The 23,745-nt window shown below is 68.7% G+C and overlaps 3 protein-coding genes across 13 annotated transcripts in view; 1 reads left to right on the top strand and 2 right to left on the bottom strand.

Moving 5' to 3' along the window:
- Positions 1 to 9,634, bottom strand: part of SLC12A5 (solute carrier family 12 member 5) — a 33,904-nt gene extending 24,270 nt beyond the window's left edge. For 3 of the 4 annotated variants that reach the window (XM_049816374.1, XM_049816375.1, XM_049816376.1), the window contains exon 1: positions 9,522 to 9,634. In XM_049816374.1, the coding sequence (XP_049672331.1) occupies positions 9,522 to 9,630 (109 nt within the window). In that variant the 5' untranslated portion in view covers positions 9,631 to 9,634. Of the gene's footprint in view, positions 1 to 2,588; positions 2,884 to 9,521 lie in introns of those variants that run through there. The other variant, XM_049816377.1, reaches the window with a different exon arrangement.
- Positions 9,635 to 10,548: 914 nt separating this feature from the next.
- On the bottom strand, positions 10,549 to 15,222 carry MMP9 (matrix metallopeptidase 9). The gene is made up of 13 exons (XM_049817041.1): positions 15,014 to 15,222; positions 14,554 to 14,792; positions 14,051 to 14,199; positions 13,657 to 13,785; positions 13,401 to 13,574; positions 13,145 to 13,318; positions 12,829 to 13,002; positions 12,542 to 12,697; positions 12,233 to 12,458; positions 11,946 to 12,085; positions 11,680 to 11,830; positions 11,472 to 11,575; positions 10,549 to 11,164 (listed from the first exon to the last, which is right to left on the bottom strand). Exons 1-13 carry the CDS (start codon positions 15,158 to 15,160, stop codon positions 11,055 to 11,057), a joined length of 2,073 nt encoding a protein of 690 aa, XP_049672998.1. The 5' UTR covers positions 15,161 to 15,222; the 3' UTR covers positions 10,549 to 11,054.
- A 3,129-nt stretch (positions 15,223 to 18,351) lies between these two features.
- Positions 18,352 to 22,020, top strand: LOC126045456 (uncharacterized). Of its 8 annotated transcripts, XM_049816636.1 has the most exons (4): positions 18,352 to 18,705; positions 19,258 to 19,450; positions 19,653 to 19,887; positions 20,149 to 21,188. In XM_049816636.1, the coding sequence occupies exons 1-4, from the start codon at positions 18,644 to 18,646 to the stop codon at positions 20,439 to 20,441; spliced, it is 783 nt and encodes a 260-aa protein (XP_049672593.1). In that variant the 5' UTR covers positions 18,352 to 18,643; the 3' UTR covers positions 20,442 to 21,188. The 8 variants fall into 8 exon arrangements, 6 of the variants coding, with proteins under 6 accessions (XP_049672593.1, XP_049672590.1, XP_049672589.1 ...); XM_049816633.1 differs by adding an exon at positions 21,928 to 22,020 and having other exon boundaries at positions 18,352 to 19,887; positions 20,149 to 20,239; XM_049816632.1 differs by adding an exon at positions 21,925 to 22,020 and having other exon boundaries at positions 18,352 to 19,887; positions 20,149 to 20,239.
- Positions 22,021 to 23,745: the final 1,725 nt, after the last annotated feature.

Genomic DNA, 23,745 nt, shown 5'->3' with positions numbered 1-23,745 from the left:
GACAGCCCGAGCCCTGCCTTGGAAATGGCCGTGGACACAAGCTGCAGCAAAGCCTCCCGGCCCTGGGTCTCCCCTCCTTGGGCAGCCTGGTGCCTGCAGGCTGGGGTGCCGGCACAGCAGCCTGCAGCGGGGCTGCGTCTGACATTTCCACACCCCAAACAGAGCATGCATGCTGCCAGCCTGGACACTGCAGGCAGCAGCCCTGCCTGCCTTCCCCACTCCTCACCACCTCCCCAGAGGGTCTGCCACCAGCCCAGCACTGACCAGGCTGCCAGGGCTGGAGCCCTTCCAGCCCTTGTCATGAGGCTCTCACAGGCTGTCCAGCACAGAGACCTGCAGCGGGGATGCTGCTTGGCCTTTCCAACAGAAATGGCCTAAGTAAGTGGCACCCAGGGCTTCAGCAGCTCTGCTGGGCTTGGCAAGTCACTGGCCGGCCAGTGATGGAGCAGCCAGCATGCGTGGGGGGGCCCTGCTGGCATGCAACAGCTCTGCCATCCCCTTGGGCCATCCATGGTCACTGCAGACAGATCCTGCACAGGGACCTTAGTGCGACCCTCGGGGGGGGTGTAATCCCACCCCCACCCCCCCGCAGCAGTTGCCCTCAGCGTGGGTACAGGGGCTGTACCATCACCCTCCCCACAGATGCTTCCCTGCTCTCCCAAGCCCCCCACAGCCCCCACTGCCTCCAGGTCCATACCCGCCAGCCCACAGGGCACCATCTCGCCAGGCCCAGCTCCAGGGGCAGTCTGCCTGGTCCATCTGTGGTGGCACCATGTCCAGCCCTCCCACCAGACCCCAGCAAGGCAGAAATGCCTGCCACCACGCTGCCGGCACTGCTGCACTGATGGAAATGCAGTGAGTGGGATAGATCCTGGTGCTGCAGAGGGCAAGGGGAGGGCAAGAGCCCAGGGAAGGGCACGGCCGGGGGCCAGCACAGCTCCCCCCAGCCCAGCAAGATGCCCCCAGAAGACTCCTGCCAGCCCTGACCTTGAGTGGAGCTGTGAATAAACAAGCAAATAAACAGGTTCAGGTCGGCGGAGCGGAGCGAACACCAAAAGCCTCGTCGTGGCTGTGCCCAGAGCCTCGCTGCAGGCAGCCAGGGACTTACGCAGCGACTGCCAGAGCTGGCTGTCCGCTTCTGGCTGGGGCTTTCAGCAGACCCCAGGCAGGGACCTGGTGGGAGGCTGGGGAGAGTCAGAGAGGCACCGCAGGTCCCCTCAGGCACACCACTGCCATTTCCCTGGCTCCAACCCATCCCTGTGCCCGACAGAAACACCTGCAGGAGAGGGTGCTGTGTTGGCCCAGCTGCCTGGGCACCTGGGGCTGGACATGGCCCTGCAGGGGCCCAAGGACCCTCCGCAGCAGCTCGGCTGTCGGTGGGTGCCCTGGCAAGAGCTCAGGCCACAGCGCCAGCAGTCACAGGGCTGCTGCCAGGGCCTGGTGGCCCCACCGCCCGCGGGGCTGCAGCCCCGGACCCTCGCCCACAGCTCGCAGCGGCCCTGCCCGCCTGCACTGCGCCGGGGCTGCAGCATGCCCGGCACGGCACGGGTTGGCAGGGAATGGCACAGCTCAGACCGACTGGCAGGCACGGCACGGGCTAGACCGAGCGGGGAAGCTCGGCTCGGCTCGGCACGGCATGGCACGACATGGCACGACAAGGCTCGGCACGGCACAGCTCGGCTGGGCGCTGCAGAACGCAGCGGCCCCGGGGCGAGCGGCTCCCGCCGGCCCCGGCGCAGGGCCCGGGCGGCCGCTTCAGCACCGCGGACAGCGGCAGCACTAAGAACAGCGGCGGCAGCCCCGGGGGACGGCGGGTGCGGGGGGGGGGCGGCGGGAACGGGGAGGGGGCGGCAGCGGGGACGAGGGAGGCGGTAGAGAGGGGTGGGGGGGCGGCAGCCGGAGATGGGGGGCGGCAGTAGGGAGGGCTGGGGGGGGGCGGCAGCGGGGATGTGGGAGGCGGTAGGGAGGGATGTGGAGGAGGCAGGCAGGGATGGGGGGGCGGCAGCCGGAGGGGGGAAGACGGTAGGGAAGGATCGGGAGGAGGTAGCCGGGGGGGGGGGGGGAAGGGGGGGGCGGCAGCCGGCACGGGGACCCCTGCGGGGGTCCGGGGCGGGCGGGAGCGGGCCGGCGCAGCGGCCGCCGCGGTCTGCTCGGGAGATGGTGGTGGCCGGCGCCCGGCGGGATCGCCCGGAGCGCAGCCCGCAGCCCCCTCCCGGAGGAGGCTCCCCGGCAAGCTCCGGGAACGGCTCGGCCCCGCCGCAGCCGCTGCTCCAGCCGCGCCGCCGTTTCCCGGGGCTGCCGCAGCGGCGGGAGCGGGACCGGGGCTGAGCGGAGGCGCCGGCAGCGGGAGCGGGAGCAGCCCCGCATCGCCCGCACCGCCCGCCGCAGCCCCGCGGGGCCGCGGACCGAGAGCCGCCGTCGCGGCCGGTGCCGCCCGCCTGCCCCGCGGCGGGGTCCGGCGGCCGCGGCGCCCCCCCACCCCCCCCAGCCTTCGCGGCCCCCGGCTCCGCGCCGCCTCCGCCACCCGCTCGGCGCCAAGCCCCGGGCCCCAGCCCGGCTCCCCCGGTCCCCCGGTCCCGGTCCCTCACCTTGGCTGGCGCCGCCGTCGCCGTCCTCGCAGTCGGCCAGGTTGTTCAGCATGGCGCCGGCTGCCCGCGGCCGCACGCTGCTGCCCGGGAGCTGCGAGCGCCGCGCTCCGCAGCCAGCCGCGTCCCCGCGCCGCCCCCCGCCGCCGCCGGTGGGAGGGGGCTGCAGTGCGGAGGCGCCCGGGCTCACGGCTCGCTGCTGCCGGCGGAGCCCAGCCCGGCCGCTCACTTCATCACGTATGCAGGAGGCATTGCCCCCGCCGCTGCGGGGAGGGGAGCAGCGGCAGGCAGGGGCGAGGCGGGGGAGGGCGAGGAGCGGAGCGCACGCCGCCTCCCGGCTGAGCCGGGCGGGGGGAGGAACTAGGGCACGGCAGCGCTGCGGGCCCCGGCTGGCGCGGGCGGGACGGCCCCGCACCCCGCACCGGCCCCCGCACCCCGCACCAGCCCCGCACTCCGCACCGGGCACCGCACCAGACCCCTCACCCCGCACCGGGCCCCGGCGCAGCCCTGGGACCGGGCACCCGGCTCGGGGTGCGCAGTGGGACAGACCCTGCACCTGCGGGACTGACGCTGAGGCCTGGGGTCAGGGCAACCCCCTGCCCGGGCAGCCCCGGCCCCTGCCTGCAGCGGCGGGCAGCTCTCGGTGGAGGGGGGCAGCTGCCGGTGGAGACCCTTCTGCAGGCAACAGGGACCGGCCCGGGGGCGAAGCCCCCCTGCCCATGCAGCAGGACCGGCCTGCAGCCACCGTCATCCAAGGGCACCCCGGGGAGGAGGGGGATGGCCAGAGCACCCAGCAGCGGGGCCAGGGCTCCAGTAGAGGCTGCCGACCCCGCTCTGCCCAGCCAGGCTGCAGCAGCCCTGCAGAGCAGGGAATGCTGCCCGCAGAGGGGAGCGGGCTTGGCCGGGGTCACACTGCGCCCAGAAACACCCTGGCGCAGCCCCCCCTCAGACCCGCAGCCTGGCAGGCCCGGGACTGACCCTGGAGAAGGGCTGCGAAGGGGCCGACCACCCCCCGGGCCCTGCTGCCTCCTGCAGAGCCCCCGGCCCTCGCAGGCCGTTCCCCAGCAGGGCCACGGGGCTCAGGGCCACCTTTGGGCTGGGGGCTGCCCACAGGACCCCACGCTGACCCTGCAGGGCCGCTTGCAGCCCCCCCTTCTCTCACCCACTCAATCCGGGAGGATCCCAGAGCCAGAGCTGGCTGCAGCTCCCGGCATCTCCTCCGGAGCAGGCTGAGATCATGACAGCCCGCTGGCGTTAGTTACTTCTTGACGGCTGTAATTAATTGTTTACTTTCTTCTGGTACGGGGCCAGCTGCTCTGCAGCGCAGAGGCTCCCTGGCCCTCACCTTGCGGGGCGGGGGGGCTCGGACCCCTCGCACCGGCCCTGCCAGCAGCCCCAGCCCCTGCTCTGCCTGCTGCAGCCAGGACCCCTGGGCCCCATGTCCCCGAGGCCCCACACCAGCACAGCCCCAGCCCCACGGCAAACGGCACAGGATGGCAGCTCAGCGGCTGCCTCAGCATGGGCAAAGCACTGCCACCCCCCTCCCTCGCTCGGCCCCCACCCACCCTTCCTGCCCAGGACCCCGTGCACTGGCCACAGAGTGGGCCTGCCCGTGCCCAGCTGCGCCGGCACCGTCCCCTCGCCCCCACATCCCTCGGCCTTGAGTGGGAGCCAGCGCTGGAGCAAGGGGCTGGCCCGCTCCCAAGGGACAGCACTGGCCCCCGCACGCTGCCTGCACAGCCAGGGCTGCAGGCAGGATGCAGCGGGCAGAGCCGCTCTCCCTGGCGGGTCCTGGGGTGTTTGCAGGGCCCACCCACATGCGGAGGCTGTGGCCAGGCAGAGGGGCAGCAGGCCGGGGGCTGCGCAGGGGCCAGCCAGCCACAGCGAGTGCTGAGCGCTGAGGGGGTGGTTTTTGCGCAGGAGGCCACAGCGCGTGGGCTCCGCACAAGAGGGATTTTCCTGCTAAAACAGATGGGGGGAGGGAGCACGTGAAAGACCACTAATCCCCTAATCCTTGGATTATGGCTCCATTTCAGGGGCTGGGATTTGCCAGCAGCGCAGGGGGCTACGCTATCGCCTGCATTTGCTTAGCCCATGCGCAGGGTCCCACCTGCATGGGGGGGCCACATTGATGGTGTCCCCGGGGCAGAGCCAGACCATAGGGCCTCAGTCCCGCAGCACAGCAATGACTTAACCCTGGCCTGTGAACGGGATGCCCTGGGGCTGGGGTACATGGCCCCAGCATGCTGGGAGCAGAGAAGCTTGGCATGGCTTGGGCAGCACCCCTGCCCTTGTGCTGCCTGCAGGCCCAGTGCCTGACCCCTTTCCCGGCACCCTGCAATGCCCAGGGTGCCGGGAAAGGGGTCTGGCACTGGGGCCGCAGGCAGCGCAAGGGCATGCATGGAGGAGCTGGGGATGGAGGGAGGCAGACGGCTTTCCCTGGGCATGGCAGCAGGAGGATCAGCTGCAAGTGGCTCCCGAGCCTAGGTGCAGGCAGGATCCTGACAGGGGGCCAGGCATGGCATCAGTGCCCCACATAACTGCAAGAGGCTGCCCAGGAATGATGAGGGAGAGCTGCGCAGCTCCTCTGCCAGGTCAAGGGGTTGGCACAGCACAGCTGGACCACCCTGCCACAATGCTTCTGCACCTGCCCTGGGATGGAGACTGCTGAGATGTGTGAGACCCCCAAGAGCCAGAGCTGGCCCACAACAGAGAACATCCCTGCAAACTGCCACTGCAGACCCCACAGAGCCCCCTGAGCATGTCCCAGACCCCCCTGCACCTGCCATATTGCACAGAGCCCGGGTGGGGGGAACCGTCCCCACAGCCCTTCCCAAGGCAGGCGTCCCAGCAGCCAGCCGCACAGCCCTTGCCTGTCCTGTCACCAGCAGCGGTCAAACCTCCCAGGAGCGAGACATGTGCCGAAGGTGCTGGGAAACCTCCTGAGGGCACAGAGCAGACAGCCTGGCAGCAGCCCGCCTGGGAGGCAAGAGTAGCTGTGCTACAGAGATGGCAGTCGGCACGCTGCACTGCCTGCAGCGATCCCTGGGCACTGTCGGCAGCCTGCCCAATTCACACCCTCCCTGGACAGGAGACCACATCGTCGCAGCTCGGCAGGGTGCTCCTCGCAGCACCGGGGCCTCGAGGGCATGAGGCCAGGCAGTGTGGCAGTCCCTGGGAGCTGAGGCAGGAGAGACCCCAAGAGGACGGAGGGAGGGTTGGGGGGGAGCCCAGAGGCACAGCGGGGCACAAGAGGGCAGCGATGCACACACAGAGCTAAAGGCTGTGCCGGAGGCTTGCATCACAGCACACCCTGCACCTCTCTGTCCTGCCAGCCCCACGAGCCCGGGGCAGCACATCTTGCAGCACCTCGGTGGGATGGAGGGTTTTTGCTCATCCCTGTCCAGACAGCTCAGGGCCTTGCCACCAGCACCAGGGCAAAAACTGAGCCTGGAGGTGACACGGGTGCCAGCTGGGACCTGCCACCCAGTTCCAGTGGCGGGACAGGATGTGGAGGGAGGGATGGTGTCCCATGGGGCTGGGAGCAGAGCCACAGGGAACTGGGAGCCAGTGCAGCTGCCCAAGGCCAAGAGCAGAAGGGTGGCAGTGGGACAGGGCAGGAGGACGTGAGCTCCTGTGTCATGAGAGCCCCACGCCGCGTGCAGCTGGTGCGTCATGCCAGCTGCCCTGCCCAGATGTCTTGCCGGCAGCGGGGCCGTGGCAGCGGGCGGCCGGGCAGCCCAGCACAGGGATCAGCCGCGGAAGCGACCTCCTCCCACCGGGCCCTGCTGCTGGGCAGCACAGCCAAGGACCCCCCTGCCGAGCAGCCCCGTGCTGGCTGCACTGCCCTGGGGATGCCGGGCTGTCGCAGCTGAGCGAGGGCTGGAGGGCACGGTGCTGGCCAAGGAGCGGCTGCACAGCCATTGCCGGCTCCTCCTGAAAGGGTCAGGCACAGGAGCGCAGCTGACCGAGGCACTGGGGAGTCCTGCATCCCACACGGCACCTCCTGCCTGGCCCCACAGCCTGTGCAAGAACCCCCAGACCCTGGCACCCTGCTGGAGCACCCTGCAGTGGGTTCGGCGGCGTGGAGAGGCCTCAGGAAGGTGCTGCAGGCAGCAGCTTGGGCTTTGGCTACCCCAGCCCCCCATGCCGTGTGACCCCTCCACAGCGCAGACCCCTGGCACTTTTAACAACACCTCCCAAGAGCACGCCATCTCCCACAAACCCACCTTGCACGGCTCCAGGCTAGGGGAGCCAGGGGGACACGGCAGCAGGGGGGGTGTGGGCAGGGGAGGCTGGGCCCCCTGCCCACGCAGCCCCCCACAGAGCCTGCCCCTCCCACGCACCCCTCTGCACCCAGCGCCTTGAGCGGGGTGCTGCGGGGGCTCAGCCCCAGCACCCCGTGAGGGGCCGTGCCGTGCCCTCGCACCCCAGCCCCCGGCACTGGGGCGTCCCTGAGGGCAGCAGGGGTCCCTGCTGCCGCCCAAGCCCACCCGCCCCCGGTGCCCACCCCCGGCCCCACACAGCCCTGCCCGCGGTCCCGCCCTCCCCCGGCGGGTCTGGGAGAGCGGCTGAGCCCCCCCAGCACCAGGAGCCTCCGGCGGGGATGACGGCGGGCCCGGTTTCCGTGGCAACGAGAGAGGCTCCTTAACCGGCTGGTTTCCATGGCGACTGCCGCCGAGCCCGGCTGCCTCGGGACACGGAGGGGGGGGGGGGGGGCTCCGCTCCAGGGATGCCCCGGTGCCCCCCGGAGCCAGGGCAGCCGCCCCCTCCCGGCAGGCGGCCCAGCCCCCCACGGCCGGGTCCCGTGGGACGCCCACACGACCCCCGGCCCCGTGGAGGAACCGGCCTCCCCCCACGCCGCGGGTGCTGGGGGCGGCCGGGTCCGGCGGACGGCGGCGGGGCGGGGCCGGGCGGGGCCGGGCGGGGCCGGGCATCCCCCCCGTGGGAAGCCGGTCCGTCCCGGCAGCGCCCCCTGGCGGCGCCGGGGCCCCGCGCCTCCCCCGCCGTCCCGGAGCCCCGCGCCCAGCACCGGCCGCCCGCCCGCACCCCACCGGGCAGTCCCTTCCCTCCGCCGCCGCCGCCGCCCGGGGTCCGCAGGGGGCCGAAAGCCCTCCCCGGGCAGAGCCGGCCGGGCGGGGCGGCAGCTCGGCGGCCCCGGCGCCCCGGTACGGCGCTGGGAGCGCGGCAGCAGGCTGCCCCCGGGGCCGGGCCCGCCGGGAGCGAGGGCCCGCCGGGAGCGGGTGGTCTCCCAGCGCCGGGCCAGAGGCCCCTCCCGCCACCCCGGCACCGACCCGCCACCTGCTCCCGCCCGGGGGTGCAGACCCGAGGGCCCCGAGCCTCCGTCCCCCCTGCACCGCGGCCAGCCCCACGCGTGGCTCTGCAAAGGGCCAGGCGGCACCGAGCATCGGCCCGGGACCTGCTCCCTGCCCGCCGCCGCGCAGGCAGCTCTGCCGTCCGCAGCCCCACGGCACCCCCCCCCCCATCCGTCCCCCGGTGGCTGCACCCACAGCCCCCGGGGCCACCGAGCGAGGTGGGGTGCGCATCGGGGCAGACTGGGGGCTCTCCGGCACACTGCCCCGACCCCTCGGCACATGCCCTGCCATGGCTGCAGCCGAGCCACGGTGCAGGGTTGGTCCCAGGGCGCCGGCCGGCAGGGCCGGGCCGCTGGCTGTCCTCTGTGAGGGCACAAGGTCACAGCTCAGCCAGGGAGGGACGCCCGCCATCCCCGCACCTCCCCTGCCGCGGCCCCTGCAGCATGCTCCCCCCTGCTCCCCCCCGGCCGGGCCTGCTCCTCACCCGGCCCCCCGCGAGCAGGTCAGCCGCCGAGCCGATAAGCCCTTCTGAGAGGGCCGCATGCTGCGGCTCAGCACTGTCTGCTCTGCCCCTGATGCAGCCCATGGGCCAGGCCCAGCCGCCCCGGGATACCGTAGGGTGACAAGTGGCCCTGCACCCACCCACCACCAGGTCCAGCCCTGCGCCACCCCACTGCGGCAGGGATGCGGGGCAGGACAGTCCGGGAGCTGGAGCCCACTGGCAGGGGCACAGCCCAGCCTGGGTGTCGCAGCACCCGTCCAGCTGCTCGCTGCCTCCCACCAGCGCCCTTCGCCGAGGGTGCAAGGTCACAGCTCCACGCAGCGCGGTGCTGCTGTCGGCCGGGTTTCTGGGATCGATACAGCTCCGGTGACACCACAGCCCTGCCACCACATCCCCCGGGCACCGCAAGGCGACGGCCTGCCAGACCCAGCGCCCGCACCCACCAGGGCCCAGTGGGCTGCCACCACCGAGGGCTGGCTGCCGCTTGCCTTCTCCATGGCCTCGCGCCGGCCCAGCCGCAGCCCTGCAGCCCAGCCTCCTCCGCAGCTCCCCGAGGAGCGGCCTGCAGCCTCGCACCCCGCAGCCATCCCTCCGCGTGCCAGCCGTGATCCTGGCTCCATCCCGCTGCCGGTCCCGCAGCGGCGGGGCCTCGCTCCGACAGACCCCCCGGATGGGGACAAGGAGCGGGGGCAGCCCTGGGGCAGAGCCCTGGGATGAGGGGTCCTGCCCGGGTGGCCGAGCCCCGCTCCCCGCTCGGCACCCCCCGGCCCCTGCGTCCCGCAGCCCCGCAGCAGCCCCGCTCCGGGGGTCCCCGCCGCCTCCGAGGGGCCGGGCCCACCGATCGCCAGCCCGGGCCGACCCCGCACCCCCCTGCCGTGCCCCGGCGGCCCTGCCCTGCGCCGGGGACCCCCCCCCGCGGACCCTGCCCTGGGAACCCTGCCCCCCCCCCCCCCCCCCGGACCCTGCCCTGCCCCGCGGACCCTGCTCCACCGGCTCTGCCCCACAGACCCCTCCCCGCGGACCCTGCCCCACTAGCTCTGCCCCACGCAGTGTCGTGTCCCCGTCCCGTGTCCCCCCCGCCCCCGGCGCCCGCCCCGCCGGCCGTGCCCGGGCGCTCACCTCTGCCGTCGCGGCCGGGCAGGCGGCCGCCCCCCGCGCCGCGGTCGGGCCCGCGGGCGGCCGGGGGGCCGTGGCGGGGCAGCGCGGTGACGGTGAACCGCCGGCTCATGGCCCCGCCGCCTCCACAAGTGGCTCCGGGCCCCGGCGGCCGCCGAGCGCGGCCCCGCCGGGCGCTGACCGGGGTCCTAGTGCCCGCGGCACCGCCCGCCGCGCCGCCCCCGCGGCTGCAGGGCTGGCACCGCTCGCCTCCGAGCGGCACGGCTGGCACGGCTCGGCTTGACCGGCCGGGCCGGCCCGGCTCGGTTCGACTTGGCAAAGCTCGGTTCGGCTAGCGCTAAGCTCGGCCCGGCTCGACGGGACGCTCCGCCCCGCAGCCGCCGCCGCTGCACGGGGGGTGCTGGGGCCGGACCCCGGCGGGCCGGGCCGGGGCTGCGCTCTGCCCCCGCCCTGCACGGAGCCGCGGCCGCTAATTACAGCTAATTATAGCCCCGGGGCTGCGGCCGCCCCACCCTGCCACGGCCCCGGGCAGCCCCCGGATACGGCCCCGGCCCCGCCGCTGGGCTCCGCGGGCCGCGCTGGGACAGGCTGGGGCGGGCCGGGGCAGGGCGGCTCGGGGGGGGGGGGGGCGGGTGATCAGGCCGCAGCAGCGGGGGGCCCGGCCACACGCCGTGTCCCAGCCTGTGACAAACGCCCGTCCCTCACCGCCGGTGGAGAGCCGGAGACGCAGGGGAGGGCCAGGGGCTGGCAGGGTACGGGGGAGCCAGGGCCTGGGGCGGCAGGAGGGGCTCTGGAGGGTGGAGGGCACAGGGGGCTGCGCGTGGCGTGGGGCTGGTGGCAGGGGATATTGGGGCCGAGGGACATCCTCCCCGGTGGGACCCAGTGTCCCTTAGGGATCCCGGAGCCCTCAGCAGAAGAGGCGGCTTGGCTGCAGCCCCCCCGCCCAGCGCCCCCTTCCCCACCGATGCCGGCACCCCTCAGCCCGGGGGAGAGCGATGCCCCAGGCCCGGCAGAGCACTCGGAGGCTGTGTCCAAAGGATTGTCTTTATTAAAAACGGGCAGATGGAGGTTGGCAGAGCGGGCAGCGGGCGGGAGCAAGGCAGACCCCCGCTCCCCCCCCCCCCAGCCGAGTCCCCGGGTGCCAGCTGCCAGCAAAGCCCAGCCCGACCTGGCACGGCTGGCTCAGGAAAAAGACAAAGTCGTTACAAATCCGTGTGTGGTTTGCACCGGGCAAATTCCGCTGCGCAGCGGAGCCGGCGCTGGCAGGGGTGGCACGGTGCCGGCTGCGATGAGAGTCCTGCTCCCCAGCCGGGGCTCCCCGGGCTGGGCAGCTCCTGAGGGGCAACCCCCGGTTTCCCTGCCCCTTTCTGCTGGGAAGACAGCAAAGCCCCCACCTCGGTGAGGGCTGCCCCACGGCCACGAGGCTGCACAGCCCCTGGTGCCCTGGGGAGTCAGGCTGCGAGACAGAAGCCTGGGAGTTGGGAGTCACGGGCAGGGAGCAGCGTGCCGGCCAGAGCCGGCCGGCTGATTGGACCCTCAGTGCTGGGGGCACTGCAGGATGTCGTACTTGACGTAGCCCACCCGGTCCACCTGGTAGCGCGGCGTCATTCTCCAGTAGAAGCTGCCCTGGCAGAAGTGGTACTTGTCTGGGCGAGGAGGGAGCAGAAAGGAATGGAGAGTCAGTGGGAGGCCGGCCGTGCAAGAAGCCATCCTGACAGCTGCCCAAGTGGCGCAGTCACATGGGGATCCGGCCCCCGCAGATGGCCCTTGCCGGGGCTCGGCAGCCCCACCACAGAGACCCGCTGGGGCTGATGGCATGCCCTGCCTCAGGGCTGCTCCCCACGGTGCAGCCCCTGCCCCGTGCCAGGCGCGGAGGGGCAGCCTCTGCCCGTGGGAGGCTCACGGTAGCCCGGTGGTGACCACACAGCCCCCGCCCGCCAGGTCCCCACTCACCTTGGTAGAGGAAGACGTTGCGTGCATCGAGGGGGACACCGGTGAAGACATCGTCGGTGGCGCGGGGGTAACCCTTGTCCACCCTCTGGACCTTCACATCCAGCCTGCGGGGAGAGCAGAGCCATGCTGAGGGCTGCCAGGACTCCTGCGTCCCAGCCCCTCGCAGGGGGAGCTGGCAGGCACCGGCGTGGCTGTCCCACCCGCTCACCTCCAGTAGCTCTCCCCACTGAAGAGCAGCACTTTGCCACGGCCCCGCTGCAGGGCCCCCGAGATGCGGCCGGCTTCCTTCCCGATGCCCAGCTTCTCGATCCCCCGGGGACCCAGCATGCTCTTGCCAGAAAATACCCAGAACTGCCGACCTGCAGGCAGGAGAGAGCATGGGCATCAGCTGGCCCCAAGGCTGCCAGGGCAGTGCCAGGCTCCTCATGCCGCAGCTGACACCAGGGCCCCAACAGCAGCAGGGGCAGAGCTCACCGGCGAAGAAGAAGACCCTCTTGGTGAGCACATCCTGGAATGCAGCATCGATGACAGCCGGGAGGCCGGGCCAGGTGTCTGTGATGGAGAAGGCACCCTGGATGCCAGACTTCCAGAAGGATGAGAGGGTCCAGTATTTCCTGGTGGGAAAGGTCAGCCATCCTGATAACCTCAGCCTGGCACAGCCCCATGTCCCCCTACACCCCCAGCACAGCCCTGTCCCCCCCCACATCCCCTCATCACCCTGGCACTTGCCAGGGCAGGAGGTGCTGGGCACTGCTGCTCACCCATCCTTGAAGAAATGCAGCTCCCCATTGATCTCTGTGATAGCATCGAAGTTCTTCTCCACACAGGCGTCCCGGCTGGGGTCCACGGGAATGGGCTCGGCTGTGGGCTCTGGCGTCAGCTCCTCCTCCTCGGTGGTGGAGGTGCTGCCAGCCTCCGTGGGCATGGGCTCAGGCTCCTTGGTGGGCACGGGTGCAGGGGCGGTGGGCTTGGGGCCAGAGCCACGACCTGAGCAAGGGAGACTGTGAGGCTGGGAGCCAGCCGAGCACCACAGGACCCCTGGCATGCTTGGCCACAGCATGGCTGCTCACCGTAGAGGTACTGGATGCCCCGGACATCATCCGGGTGCAGCTGGAAGTCCTGGATGTAGCTGTACATGGGGTACATCAGGGCCTCGCGCACGCTGGAGTGGTCCAGCCCCAGCGAGTGCCCGAACTCATGGGCAGCCACCAGGAAGATGCTGTAACCTGGGGGAAAGCACTGGCCTCAGCGCCCAGTGGGATGGGACACACCAGCTGGGGACTGCTACCCCTGCGGGGAGCGTGCCAGTGTGGCGGCACAGCGTGGGGCCAGAGGGTGCGGGCAAGGGGGCTGATACCTCTGTCCGGGCAGAAGCCCCACTTCTTGTCAGTGTCGTAGTTGCTGGTGGTGGCACACCAGAGCTTGCTGTCCTGCCGGCCCTGGCTGGTGCAGGTGCTGTAGGACTGCCCCAGGAAGGTGAAGGGGAAGACGCACGGGTCCCCCTGGGAGTTGCCGCCGATCACCGCTGTGTCTGCAGTGCAGTGTCAGTGGGGCTGGCCCTAGCCCCTGGCCACGCCAGCCGGACCCCAGGACAGCCCAAGACCCCTCGGGCACCCACCCCGTGCACTGTGGCTGGGGACCGGCCACCCCGTGCACCCCATCCCCACTCGCACCTCGGTTGGGGCAGAAGCCATACTTCTTATCTTGGTCGAAGTTGGCGGTGGTGGCACACCAGCGGTAGCCGTCAGAGCGCCCGTCTGTGGTGCAGGCATCGTAGGAGGTGCCCTCAAAGATGAAGGGGAAGACGCAGGGGGACCCGTCGCTGTTTCCACCGTTGGTGAAGAGGACTGTGGGGCAAGGAGGGGTGAGGATGGCCCCGGGCACCCACGAGGCCGGGCAGGGGCTGTAGTCACAGCCACCACTACTCACGTTCGCTGGGGCAGAAGCCGTATTTCTTGTCCCGGTCGTAGCTGGCGGTGGTGGCACACCAGGGCAGCCCGTCTGTACGCCCCTCCGTGATGCACCGGGAGTAGGAGCGGCCCTCGAAGATGAAGGGGAAGTGGCAGTTGGCCCCGTTGGCATTCCCATGGCGGGTCTTCACCACTGCTCAGGAGAGGGGCGGCTCAGTGACAGGGCTGGGGTGGCTGCCGTCAGCCTCCCCCAACCCGCCTGGCCCTGCCCTTACCTATGCCGGTTCCCAGTGTCCAGAGCTCGTCGTCGTCAAAGTGGGCATCGCCCTGGATGCCCCGGCCCGGGGGAAAGGCATGGGCCAAGAGCCCGTCCTTGCCATCGAAGGGATACCCATCCCCATGCTCTGCAGGGACAAGCACTCTCAGAGCCAGCCCCACCAGAGAAGCCCCCGTGCCCCCAGTGCACACACAGACCCCCGAGCATGCAAGACCTGCACACCCTCTGCATGCCCGCACACGCACGTGTCTGTTGGCACATGCAGGGGCGTAGGGACCCCAAAGACGACTCAGGCAGAGGCAGGGTGATGATCCCATGGGCAGGGCATGTCACCAGCCCTCTCGCCACAACTGAGCTGGCTCCCAGCTCCCTGCCTGCCCATGGGACATCACCTCCGCTGCCGAACATGATCATGATGTCTGCCTCGCCGCTGTATATCTGGGTGAAGGTGAGGGGGGTTACATCGCTCCACACTTTGAAAGCCCGCTTGAAAGCATCATCAATCACTTCACGGTCCAGGTCAGGGGAGTAGTTCATCACCCTGCGGGGGGGAAGTGGGGGGTCAGCACTGCCAGGTCCCAGCTCATGACGCAGGAGTGACCCTGCTCCAGGAGTGTCTCCGGGAGGGGACAGCAGCGCTGGCATGGCCGGGCAGAGCAGCCGGCCACCACCCTCAGGCCGGGGCTCAGATGCTCTCCCAGGCGCTGGGGAGCAGATGCTGCCGCTGTGCCGGCTTGGCCCTGGCTGTGCCGAGACCCAGCTGTGCCGGCAGTGCCGAGGCCCGGCTGCGGGCTGAGCTGAGGCTGGCACCCCGCCTGAACTCTTGCGCCCGTCTCCATCCCCCAGGGACCGTCATCCTGTGGGCACGAGGCTCCATCTCCTGAGGCAGACTCACCGGTACGTCAGGTCCATGTGGTCCCACTTGAGGTCCCCCTCAAAGGTGAGGAAGGTTCCCACATCGGGGACGCCACAGCGGGGGGCTCGCATGGCCTCTAGCGTGCCGGCGTCCAGCTCCCCCGTCTCCTCCAGGCCCAGCTGCTTCTGCATCTTGCGCAGCGCCTTGGTCAGGGACACGTGCTTGCTGCCTGTCCTTGCCTCCGCCTCCGTGGTGTAGCCGAAACGCAGCAGGTAGCTCTGGGGAGGAAAGGCAGGCGGAGGGGCTGAGCGAGGCAGGATGGGGCTCAGGCAGTCCTGGCCACTGCACACCCCTGGTGCCCGATCCCAGCCCGGGCACCTCCTGGGGCGCAGGGAGACGGGCAGCCCCTGAGCTCAGCCTGCAGCCCCACGCTGCCATCCCGGGAGCCCCTCAGGGTCTTGGGTGCCGGGAGGGGGCCGTGGGGCCGCGCTCCCCTCACCTCCGCCAGCTCCAGGTCCGACAGGGTGCTGCTGACCAGCTCCCCCGGGAAGGTGACAACCGCCTGCGGCTTGTTCTGGAGGGGGGCCGCGCAGCAGGAGAGGGCCAGCAGCCCCACAGCGAGTGGGGCCAGGAGGACGAGTGCCATGGTGCGGCGGTGGCAGTGCCGGGTCCCTGCAGCTCTGCTCTGGGTGCCGCCGGGCTCCTGCTCCCTATTTATGTGGCGGGGAGGGCAGTGAGTCACCCTCAGACCCCTCAGCCGCCGACTCACGCTCCCTTCCCACGGTGACGAAACGCACACTCAGGCTCCTCCGTTCCCTGCCTTAACTGTTTCATCACCTTGTTTACTAAACAAGCTCTGTCCCGCAGCCACGCAAGGCGTGAGGGCGGGTGCGAGGGAGAGCGGCCGGGCGGCTGCACCAGGGCACGGCGTGGCACGGCTGTCCTGGGGCTGCCCTACAGTGGGCATTGCCCTGCTGGCCCCAAGGTCATGGTGGCAGTGGGGATAGCAGGGGGTTGCCGAGGTTGGGGGGGCCGGCTGGGTGCTCAGAACCCTGCAGCTGTGTCCCACACCAGCTGATGCTGAGTTCGGCCAGCCAAGGGCTGGTGCCACCAGAGCTGGACCCGCAGGGGCTTGGGTGGGCATCGGGGCTGTGCGGGCAGAGCCGGCAGGAGATCCCCTGCCCAGACCCCTGGCGCCTGCAGCCCGCCTGCCTGGGAGCCAGATGCCAGCGCTTGGACCCTCACTGGGACACAGCATCTGTCCCCATGTCCGCCACCGCAGCTGCATCACCCCGGTGGGGCAGAGTGTTCCCGGCAAAGGAGGTCCCTGTGGCTCATCACCCCACTGGTGCCTCTAAGCCCACTCACCGGCAGCCACCCAGCAGAGCCCTGCGGCACCAGGGGCAGTGCCTGCCCAGGAGCAGCTCCGTGCCCGGGGATGCTCCAGCTGGCGCCACGGGACACAGGGGTGCCCCATCCTTGCTGCCAGCTGCTCCACAGGGCGCTGCTGACTCAGGTTCCTGCCTGGCCCAGCACAAACCTCGCCATGGGATGGTGTTTTCCTGCTTCTCCCAAAGTGCCGACGCTTGTGGGAACGGGAGTGGGGAAGGGGAAAGCAAACAGGGATGAGGAGCGAGGCGAAAACAGATGGCAGAGTGGAGAGAGAGGTGCAGCGTCAGCGGGGGAGGCAGGAGGGCCAGTGCAGCCTGGAGACACTGCCCGAGACACAGGTCCCAGGATAGGTTCCCCTTCCCCAGGTCTCACTAACGCCCAGCTCACAGGTCCCTACTGAGCCCTCAGCCGGCTTCGGGAGGACAATCTTCCCAGGCCACCCCATCCCTGCTGGTGCCCTGTGCTGCCAGCTCCTGAAGGCTCCAGGCTGTGCTTCTGCAGCCACCCACTCCCTGCATCACCCCGGCTCTGGCTGAGCCGAACAAACGGCTCCTGGCCTGGCCAGAGGACAAACAGGTTATGCTGGCATCCAGCAAGGCTGGGGGATGGCAAGAGGAGAGAGGTCAAGCTCCCCTGTGCCTTTGCAGAGGAGCTGCGATGCCCAAGGGATGGCTCATCCCTGGGGGAGCATTGCCCATGTGGGGCAGATGAGCTCACTGAAGGGGTTCATCCCAGGCACGGGCTCTTCTCCGGACCCTCTCCCCACCCAGCCGGGGTCCCGCAGCCCTGCTCCCGACCCAGCTGCATGCAGGGGAGCTGCTGATGCCAGCACGATGCAGCCCCAGGGCCACGGTCGGCCGGGTGTGGGGACCTCACAGGCAGCGCGAGCGCCGCCGGGAGGAAGCGGTGCTGAGAAATCGTGGGGTTGCCTCACTCCCCGCCGCAGCCCTGCAAGAGCAGCTCTGGTTCCTCGGCAGAGGAAGTTGCTCCACAAGCAGCTGCCGTCCTTGCGACTTGGTGAGACACACGTCCAGCCCACGGTGCCCATGTGCAGCCCTCTCCCGGTGGGACGAAGACCTGGGACCCCCACAACCCAGCCACCCCCCACCACCGCCCCTCCCTGCAGGGTCCAGCCTGCCACCCCTCACCCCTGTGCATGGCACAGCTCTTTGCAAGGCAGGAGGCAGCGGCTCCCAATGCTGCCTGCCTAGCCGGCAGCTGGGACGAGGACAGGGCTCTGCTGAGGCACCCTGAGGCCCCCGTCGCAGCTGATGGCTCCTTGGGGTGTGTGGGGAGCAAGGCACCGCTCCATGCTCTCTGCTCTCCAGGCTGCCAGGACCTCAGCCCAGAGCACATGGAAGCGGTATGGGAGCTGAATGCAAAAGCACCCCTCGAACAGCCCAGGGAAGAGCACGTCTGGCACCGGTGCTGGGGTGCAGCCAGGGGGGCCAGATCGAGCTCTGGTCTCCCTGGTGCTGTGGCAGATCCCTGGGCCTTTCCCATGCTATTCCCATCCCTCGTTTCTGCTTCATGCAGGAGCTGCAGCTCCCACAGCTTGGGCACACCGCCACGGCACTGCCCACACTGCACAGATCCGTGCCACCTGCAGCACCCCTCAGGGCAGAGCCATGGCCCAGCAGAGCAGAGCAGAGCAGCACTGGCAGGGATGGGGCTTGGAGGAGAGAGGGGGCTCAGGGCAAGCGATGGCAGGAGCCGAGAGCCAAGGCCCCGCACGCCGCGCAGCTGTCCCAGCAAATCCATGCCTGTCTGGCCCCATCTGGCTCCAGGGTGCACCGGCTCCAGGGTGCTCATGCCAATGGCCCTGAGCATCCTTGAGCTGGGTGGCCAGAGACCCAAGTGGGGGTCTGCTGGCCGCAGCTCTGCCCCCCGGCCCGGCCTCTCCCACTGACTCACAGCCCCGCTCGCCAGCTTCCTCCTGGCACCAGCCTGGGGGATTTTTTGGTGACTCTCTGGAGGCTCTGCAGGGAGCAGGGGCAGGGCCGGGGCGGCAGGGAAACCCCCGTGTCTGGCAGCGCCAGCAACCTCAGAGCTGGGCAGGGGAACTCCACGGGGATGGGCTCAGTGCTGCTGGCATGAACCCGGTGGGTAGCCCCGGTCCTGTGCAGGGCAGCCCTGGCCAGCTCAGCTGCAGGGTCAGGCCAGGGAGCTGGGGCATGGCATGGGCTCCTTGGCATGGGCACATGGCGGAGGGATGCTTGGGGCAGCCGCTGCAGTTGGTGGGAGAGGAGGGCAGCGGTGAGCACGGGCAGTGCAGCAGGCAGGAGAGGCTTTTTGGCTGCCAGGGACCCTGGGAACATCCGGGCGCTGTGCCCAGCCCATGTCTGCCCAGGGACACTGTTTACACCCAGAGCCCCTGTAAGGACAAATGATATGGAAAAAACCATGCGGACATCCTCTGTCTCCGCCGGCTGCCCGAGCCACGAGGCTGCCTGTCACCACCGCTGCTGCCGAAAGGGGAAGGAAGAGCCACCGCAGCCCCTTCCCACGCCCTTACTCATGGCCACCCTCACATAGGCAGGCACTGCGGGGAGACCCCCGTGGGAAACTGGTCTGGGACCCTGGCTGGGGCCGGACGCCTGCCTAGATCCCTGCTGGCGGGGATGCAGCAGCCCTGCCCGGGGCAGAGGCTGACGGAACGTGGCAGCACCTCTGCGAGGCTACAGGTCTCCAGCTGGGAGGTGCCAGCCAGGCCAGCAGCAAGGTTTGGGGGGACTGGATGGAGCCAGGGAACCCCAGAGCTGGGCTGAGACCCTCCCTAGCTCTGTTCCCCCAGTGCAGGTGAGCGGGGTGGGAGCCAGCCAGGGAGGGAGGACAGCAGTAGCCGGCCAGGGGGGAGGTCCAACAGCCGCAGCCATGGGGTGCACCGGGGTGGCAAAGGTGGTGGGAGACCTGAGGAGCAGGATGGCAAGGGGACACCCAGCTGCCACAGTCGCTGCCTCATACCTGGGCACCCAAAGAGCCGGGCAAGGGACAGGGGGGCTGCAGGAGCAAAGGGCAGGCCCAGGCGTGCGGACGGCATCGGACGCCCGCTTGGTGTGAGGGACCAGGCAGGAGTGCGGTGGCAAGGGGAAGCAGGGCCAGAGGGAGTCAGCATCTTGTGCGGGTGAGACAGCGCCGGGTCGGAGAGAGCACAGCTCCGGCTGCCACGGGGAGGCATGGCCCATGTGGAGGGCAGGGAGGCGCTCGGACCTGGCAGCTGCCACAGGAAGCGCCAGTGCCATGGCTGCCACGGCAGAGCCAGGCAGAGCTGCCACCTGTGCGCCAGCTGCCCCGGCCAGCACCGGCCTGCTGTACGGCATGGTGTCCTGAGCATGGGGACGCTTGGCACAGGAGCGGGACCAAAGGCACAGGGAGCAGCTCTGCGTCAGAGTCTTGGAAGCCCCGTTGCTCCTGCTCAAGGTCTCCAGACAGAAACAACATTCCTGCACATGCTTCCTGTATCTGCTGCCCCGACGCCAGGCCGCGCGTGGGCTGGGATCGCATCCTCCAGCTGGACCCAGGACCCTTCTTGGCAAACCGCACCGTGGGTCACGGCCTTGCAGCGCTCCCGGCACTGCCGGTCCCCAGCCCCGCATGCCTTCCCTGACTGCCCGAAGCTCTGTGGATATACCTGCTCGTCTCCCTGCCTGTTCCTGCCAGACCCTGCCTGTCCCTTGCCTCACCTGGGGAACTCCCCACCCCCTCGACACCAGCTTCTTGCGAATCCTTCGCTCCTGTTTCCCCAGGCAGGAGGCGGTGTCCTGGTCCCCAGCCCCGCTGCCTTCCCAGCCCCAGCGCTGCTGCTCTCCACAGCCTCTTGTCTGGGCAAGGATGACGCAGCCGGTGTCAGCCAGGCGGATCACCTCCACGCTGCAGGCACTGAAACCAGCACTGCAGTTTCATCACTCGGCAGCACCGATCCCAGCTGCAAACCGCACATGATGGATCCCCCTGGCTGTCATTCCGGCTCCAGGCACCCAGGTGAGCAGCACAGTCACCTCCCCACATCGGGCTGGAACATCCCTCCTCCACGCCTTCCCCGGCCCCTTCGCACCTCGGGAACCCCCGTCTGTTTGGGTCCCACAGGGATGCTGGAGCAGGAATCTCCCACCCAGTGCTCCGCTCTTCCAGGCACCGGGGCCGGCGGCAGGCACGGTGGCACAGCCTGTGCCGCGGCAGCCGGGCAGCCTCCCTGCCAGACACAGCCCTGCTGATGCCAGGAGGGGTTCCACTGCCTTGCAGACCCCTGTGTGGAGCCCCTGCTACACGGCGCAACCCCAGCACCATGGAATGGAGAGGAAACCATGCTCCTGTCTGCTGGGAAGCCCTCAAGGTGGGAAATCCAGGAAGGGTTTGAAGAAACGAGTCAGCCTCTGGCAGAGGCATCCAAAATTGCCTTTGTATTCAACTGGAGGGAAAACAGCCCAGACTGTCCCATCTGCCAGAGAGCATGGTGGAGAGCCCGGCAGCTCCAGGGCTGTAGGAAATGGGTGCGAGAGCTCCAAACACCATGGGGTTCTTGTTGTGTTTCATGACTTGCTTTGCTGTAAACTCATTCCCATCCCTTCAACCTCGTCCCATCTCAGCCTTTGCCTCTGGCTTTGACCAACTTTTGTTCTACCAAGCTTTCCCCACCTGCCAGCAGCAGGAGCACAGTGCGTTCAGGCACGTGAGAGGGGCTCAGGGACCAGGTCTGCCCTGGCTCCCGTGGGCTGCATGGGACAGCACTGAGACTTTGTCACCTGTGGTGGCTTTGGGAAGGGACGTCCACAGGCAGCCTTGCTGCTGTCATCCCCTCAGCCACCCGGAGCCATCCCCTCCGCGGTGACCTGCCGGATCAGGTCCATGGATGCTGTCTCCTGCGCCCCACAGGGGTAAGGCAGGGGCCAGGAGGGGAGTGGGGCAGGTCAGGGCTGGAGCCGCAGACTCCTTGAGGCACAGCTGCTGTGCCGGACTATCAGCCAGCACAGCACAGCACGGGTGGGCAGCGCTTTGTTCCCCGACAGTGAGACGGGCACAGCAGCTGCCTGCTAAAATGGGAAGAGCAGCAATTGTGACAATGACGGCGAACCTGCCTGTCTGTCCGGCACGCAAAGGGGACAATGCGGCGCCAGGAACCTGCTGGCTGTCAGTGATGGAACGGCTCAGGAATAAGAAGCGGGGGTTTGTAGAAGGTGAAATATGGGCAAAACTCGTTGTATTTAATTGTAAACTACAAGAAGCAGAAGGAAGAGTGGTAGATGCAACATGCTCAGATTTCAGTAAAACATTTGACAACTGTTCTAACGCTTGCTGCCAAATTAATTCAGAGTGGCTCAGTTGTCAACACAGGCATATGGACAAAACCCAGGCAGCTCAGGGAATGGCAAACAGCCTGGCCATTAGCCGGGGAGCTACCGGGGCTGCACGACCCTTGGGGCCTTTTAAAACTTCTTCTGCAGGCACGGGTGCTGTGGGAGGGGAGGAAGGCAGCTGCCGGGCTGTGGGAACACTGGGGACCGAGGGAGCTGCTGTGCTGCCGGGGGAGAAGCAGGGCTGAGAGCACCCAGGCAAGAGCCACCAGCCCTGCGGGCACCTCTGAAGACCACGCAGGCAGGGAGCAGCCGTGGAGCCCGCCCGCTTGGTCCTGGGGTCCGGTGACCCCCTCCCACAAGGCAGGGGGGGACCGACCAGACCAACACCAAACCCAGTTGCTGCCTGATGGGGCTCAGGACTGCCGCCTTGCGAAAGCTGCAGGGCCCCTCTGGCCTCTAAAGGGGACCAGCCATGGGCAGGGCTGCGGGTCCGGCGCAGGCTGGGAGCCCCCACGGCAGCGCCGGGGCATTTTGCTCCCCCGCTCCACGGGTGCTCGGCAGGACGAAGCCCTGCACAGGCGATGAGCGCAGGCGATGGGAACGGCCCAGCACAGCACGCATTTAAGGCCTCTGGGGCCCTGCTACACTCACAGTTCTCCTGCCCACCTTGTTTATTTTACTTATATTTCAGTAATTTGCTGATTACCCTTTTTTAACTAACCAGCAGTGATGAATCAGCAGCACAGGAGAGGGTGGAAGCCGGTGGCCTTGGACCGTGGCTCTGAGGTCTCAGGTTCTGGGAAGGAAGCCACAGGATCCCTCCAGAAGGGGGAAAAAAAAAACCCAACCAGAAGCAGCAGCCGCCGTTCTGGCAGGCAAGGAGGGGCCAGGCAGCGCCGCAGCCACGGCTGATTGCATTTCAGCAGCTCCAAACGCATCCTGGAAAGGCCGTCGATGGTCCCGAAGCCCCGCGGGAACAGCAGCCATGGCACCGACCTGGGCGCAAGATAAGATACGCAGGACAGGCAGCGTACAGCATGGCTCGGCACTGCCTTTGCTCCAGCTTGCATGCAGGACGGCAGGCAGCGATGGCCCAGCAGGCAGCAGGACACGAGGACACCATGGCCCCCTCCGGCAGGCAGGACCACCCAGCAGAGCGGTAGCAGGAGTGCCGGCAAGGAGCTGGGCTGCATGCTCTGTCCGGAACCAGCCTGGCCATGCAGTGCCACCTCACCCCAAGGAGAGCTCCTCCGTGCCCACGGCACAGCCGCCGGCAGAGCAGAGCCGGGGCCAGCGAGCCGCCTCCTGCCAAGGGGATATAAGTGAGGATATAAGTGGCCTCACTACATGCTTTTGTCAGCTCCCCCAAGCCCCTGGGGAGCAGCTGGGAGCGGCTCCTGCCTGTCTCGGGAGCGTCCTGCCCGAGCCCAAGGGTGGCATTACAGCTGAGGCCACGGGTTCAGCCGCAGCCTTGGCAGCCACAGAAAACGGGGCATTATCCTACGACACTCCCACCCGCGCTAGTGCCCTGGGAAGTGGAGATCCCAGCAGGAACAGCCAGCACCGGAGGGAGGCTGCTCCCCGCAGAAGCGACGGTGGCCCAGCGAGGCCCAAACACACGGCAGAGGGGCCAGAGTGGTGTCCGGCGGGAAGCTATCCCAGCTTGCTGCCACCCCGGCATGGAGCAATCCCCCGGGAGAGCCCCAGGCGCCTTGTTCAGGAGCCACTGTTGCTGGGAAGGAGCTGAGTGGTGAAGCAATCTGGTGTGAAGAAAAACCCATTTCCTGCAGCAAGGGCTGTTTTGCTCAACTGTTTTACAAAATGTGCTGATGCAACTGCCCTTCCCAGGTGGGATATAAATACGAGCCTGGTTGATGTGGATTAATGCCCTGCAGCTACGCAAACATCACCAGCAATGTTTTCTTTAAAAAGAAAAAAGGAAATGAGGAGGAACAAACAGCAGGGATGACAAAATCACTGACTGTGGAAGTCCGGGGGCTCGGGTTGCAGGGAGGCTGGAGGGGCACTGCCTTGGGCACCGTGCTCAGCACAAGCCGCCACCTATTCTGGGACACTGACCGAAGCCATTAGCTCACGGGGAAGCTATTGTGGGAGCAGGGCAAGCCAGCGAGGCAAGTCAGCGTGGCCAACAAACCGCTGCCGGGGACGGGGCAGACCAACGTGGCCGAGGGGTGCCATCAAGAGCAGGACCCTGACCAGACTCGCTAGGTCGGCGCGCTCTCGCCCTGCCCCAAGCAGCAGCTTGTCTGGCTGTAGCTCTGATCAAGCGTCATATCCAGGCTGGAGAGCATGGAGCTGGGAAAATTTCCACCGCCTGGGACGGCCTGTTAAAAATCAGCTTCATTTCCCACTTGAGTCTTATCGCTTTATTCTCCAGGCACAAGCGTTTGTGTTGTCTTCTCAGCCTGTTCCCAAAAGGCCTTTAACCTGGCGCTCCCCCTGCTAAAGTATTTGGACACACATCCAATGCGTGCCGCATCCATTTTTGGATTCTCTTAAGCCTCTTGCTGACATTCTTTATGTT

The sequence above is a fragment of the Accipiter gentilis genome, chromosome 14, assembly GCF_929443795.1.
Source record: "Accipiter gentilis chromosome 14, bAccGen1.1, whole genome shotgun sequence".
NCBI classification, from domain to species: Eukaryota; Metazoa; Chordata; class Aves; order Accipitriformes; family Accipitridae; genus Astur; species Astur gentilis.
The sequence above is the reverse complement of the archived record's forward strand: the minus strand, read 5'-3'. Positions and strand labels throughout refer to the sequence as shown.

What these genes read in the sequence shown, in the direction of transcription:
- MMP9 (XM_049817041.1), bottom strand. Translation starts at nt 15,160, where the DNA reads ATGGCACTCGTCCTCCTGGCCCCACTCGCTGTGGGGCTGCTGGCCCTC. An exon ending in GACACTGGGAACCGGCATAG is followed by an intron (nt 13,575 to 13,656) that starts GTAAGGGCAGGG and finishes TCTCCTGAGCAG; the next exon opens with TGGTGAAGACCCGCCATGGG. An exon ending in GGGCTTCTGCCCGGACAGAG is followed by an intron (nt 12,698 to 12,828) that starts GTATCAGCCCCC and finishes GCTTTCCCCCAG; the next exon opens with GTTACAGCATCTTCCTGGTG.
- LOC126045456 (XM_049816631.1), top strand. Translation starts at nt 19,083, where the DNA reads ATGGCCCATGTGGAGGGCAGGGAGGCGCTCGGACCTGGCAGCTGCCAC. An exon ending in TTCCGGCTCCAGGCACCCAG is followed by an intron (nt 19,888 to 20,148) that starts GTGAGCAGCACA and finishes ACTGCCTTGCAG; the next exon opens with ACCCCTGTGTGGAGCCCCTG.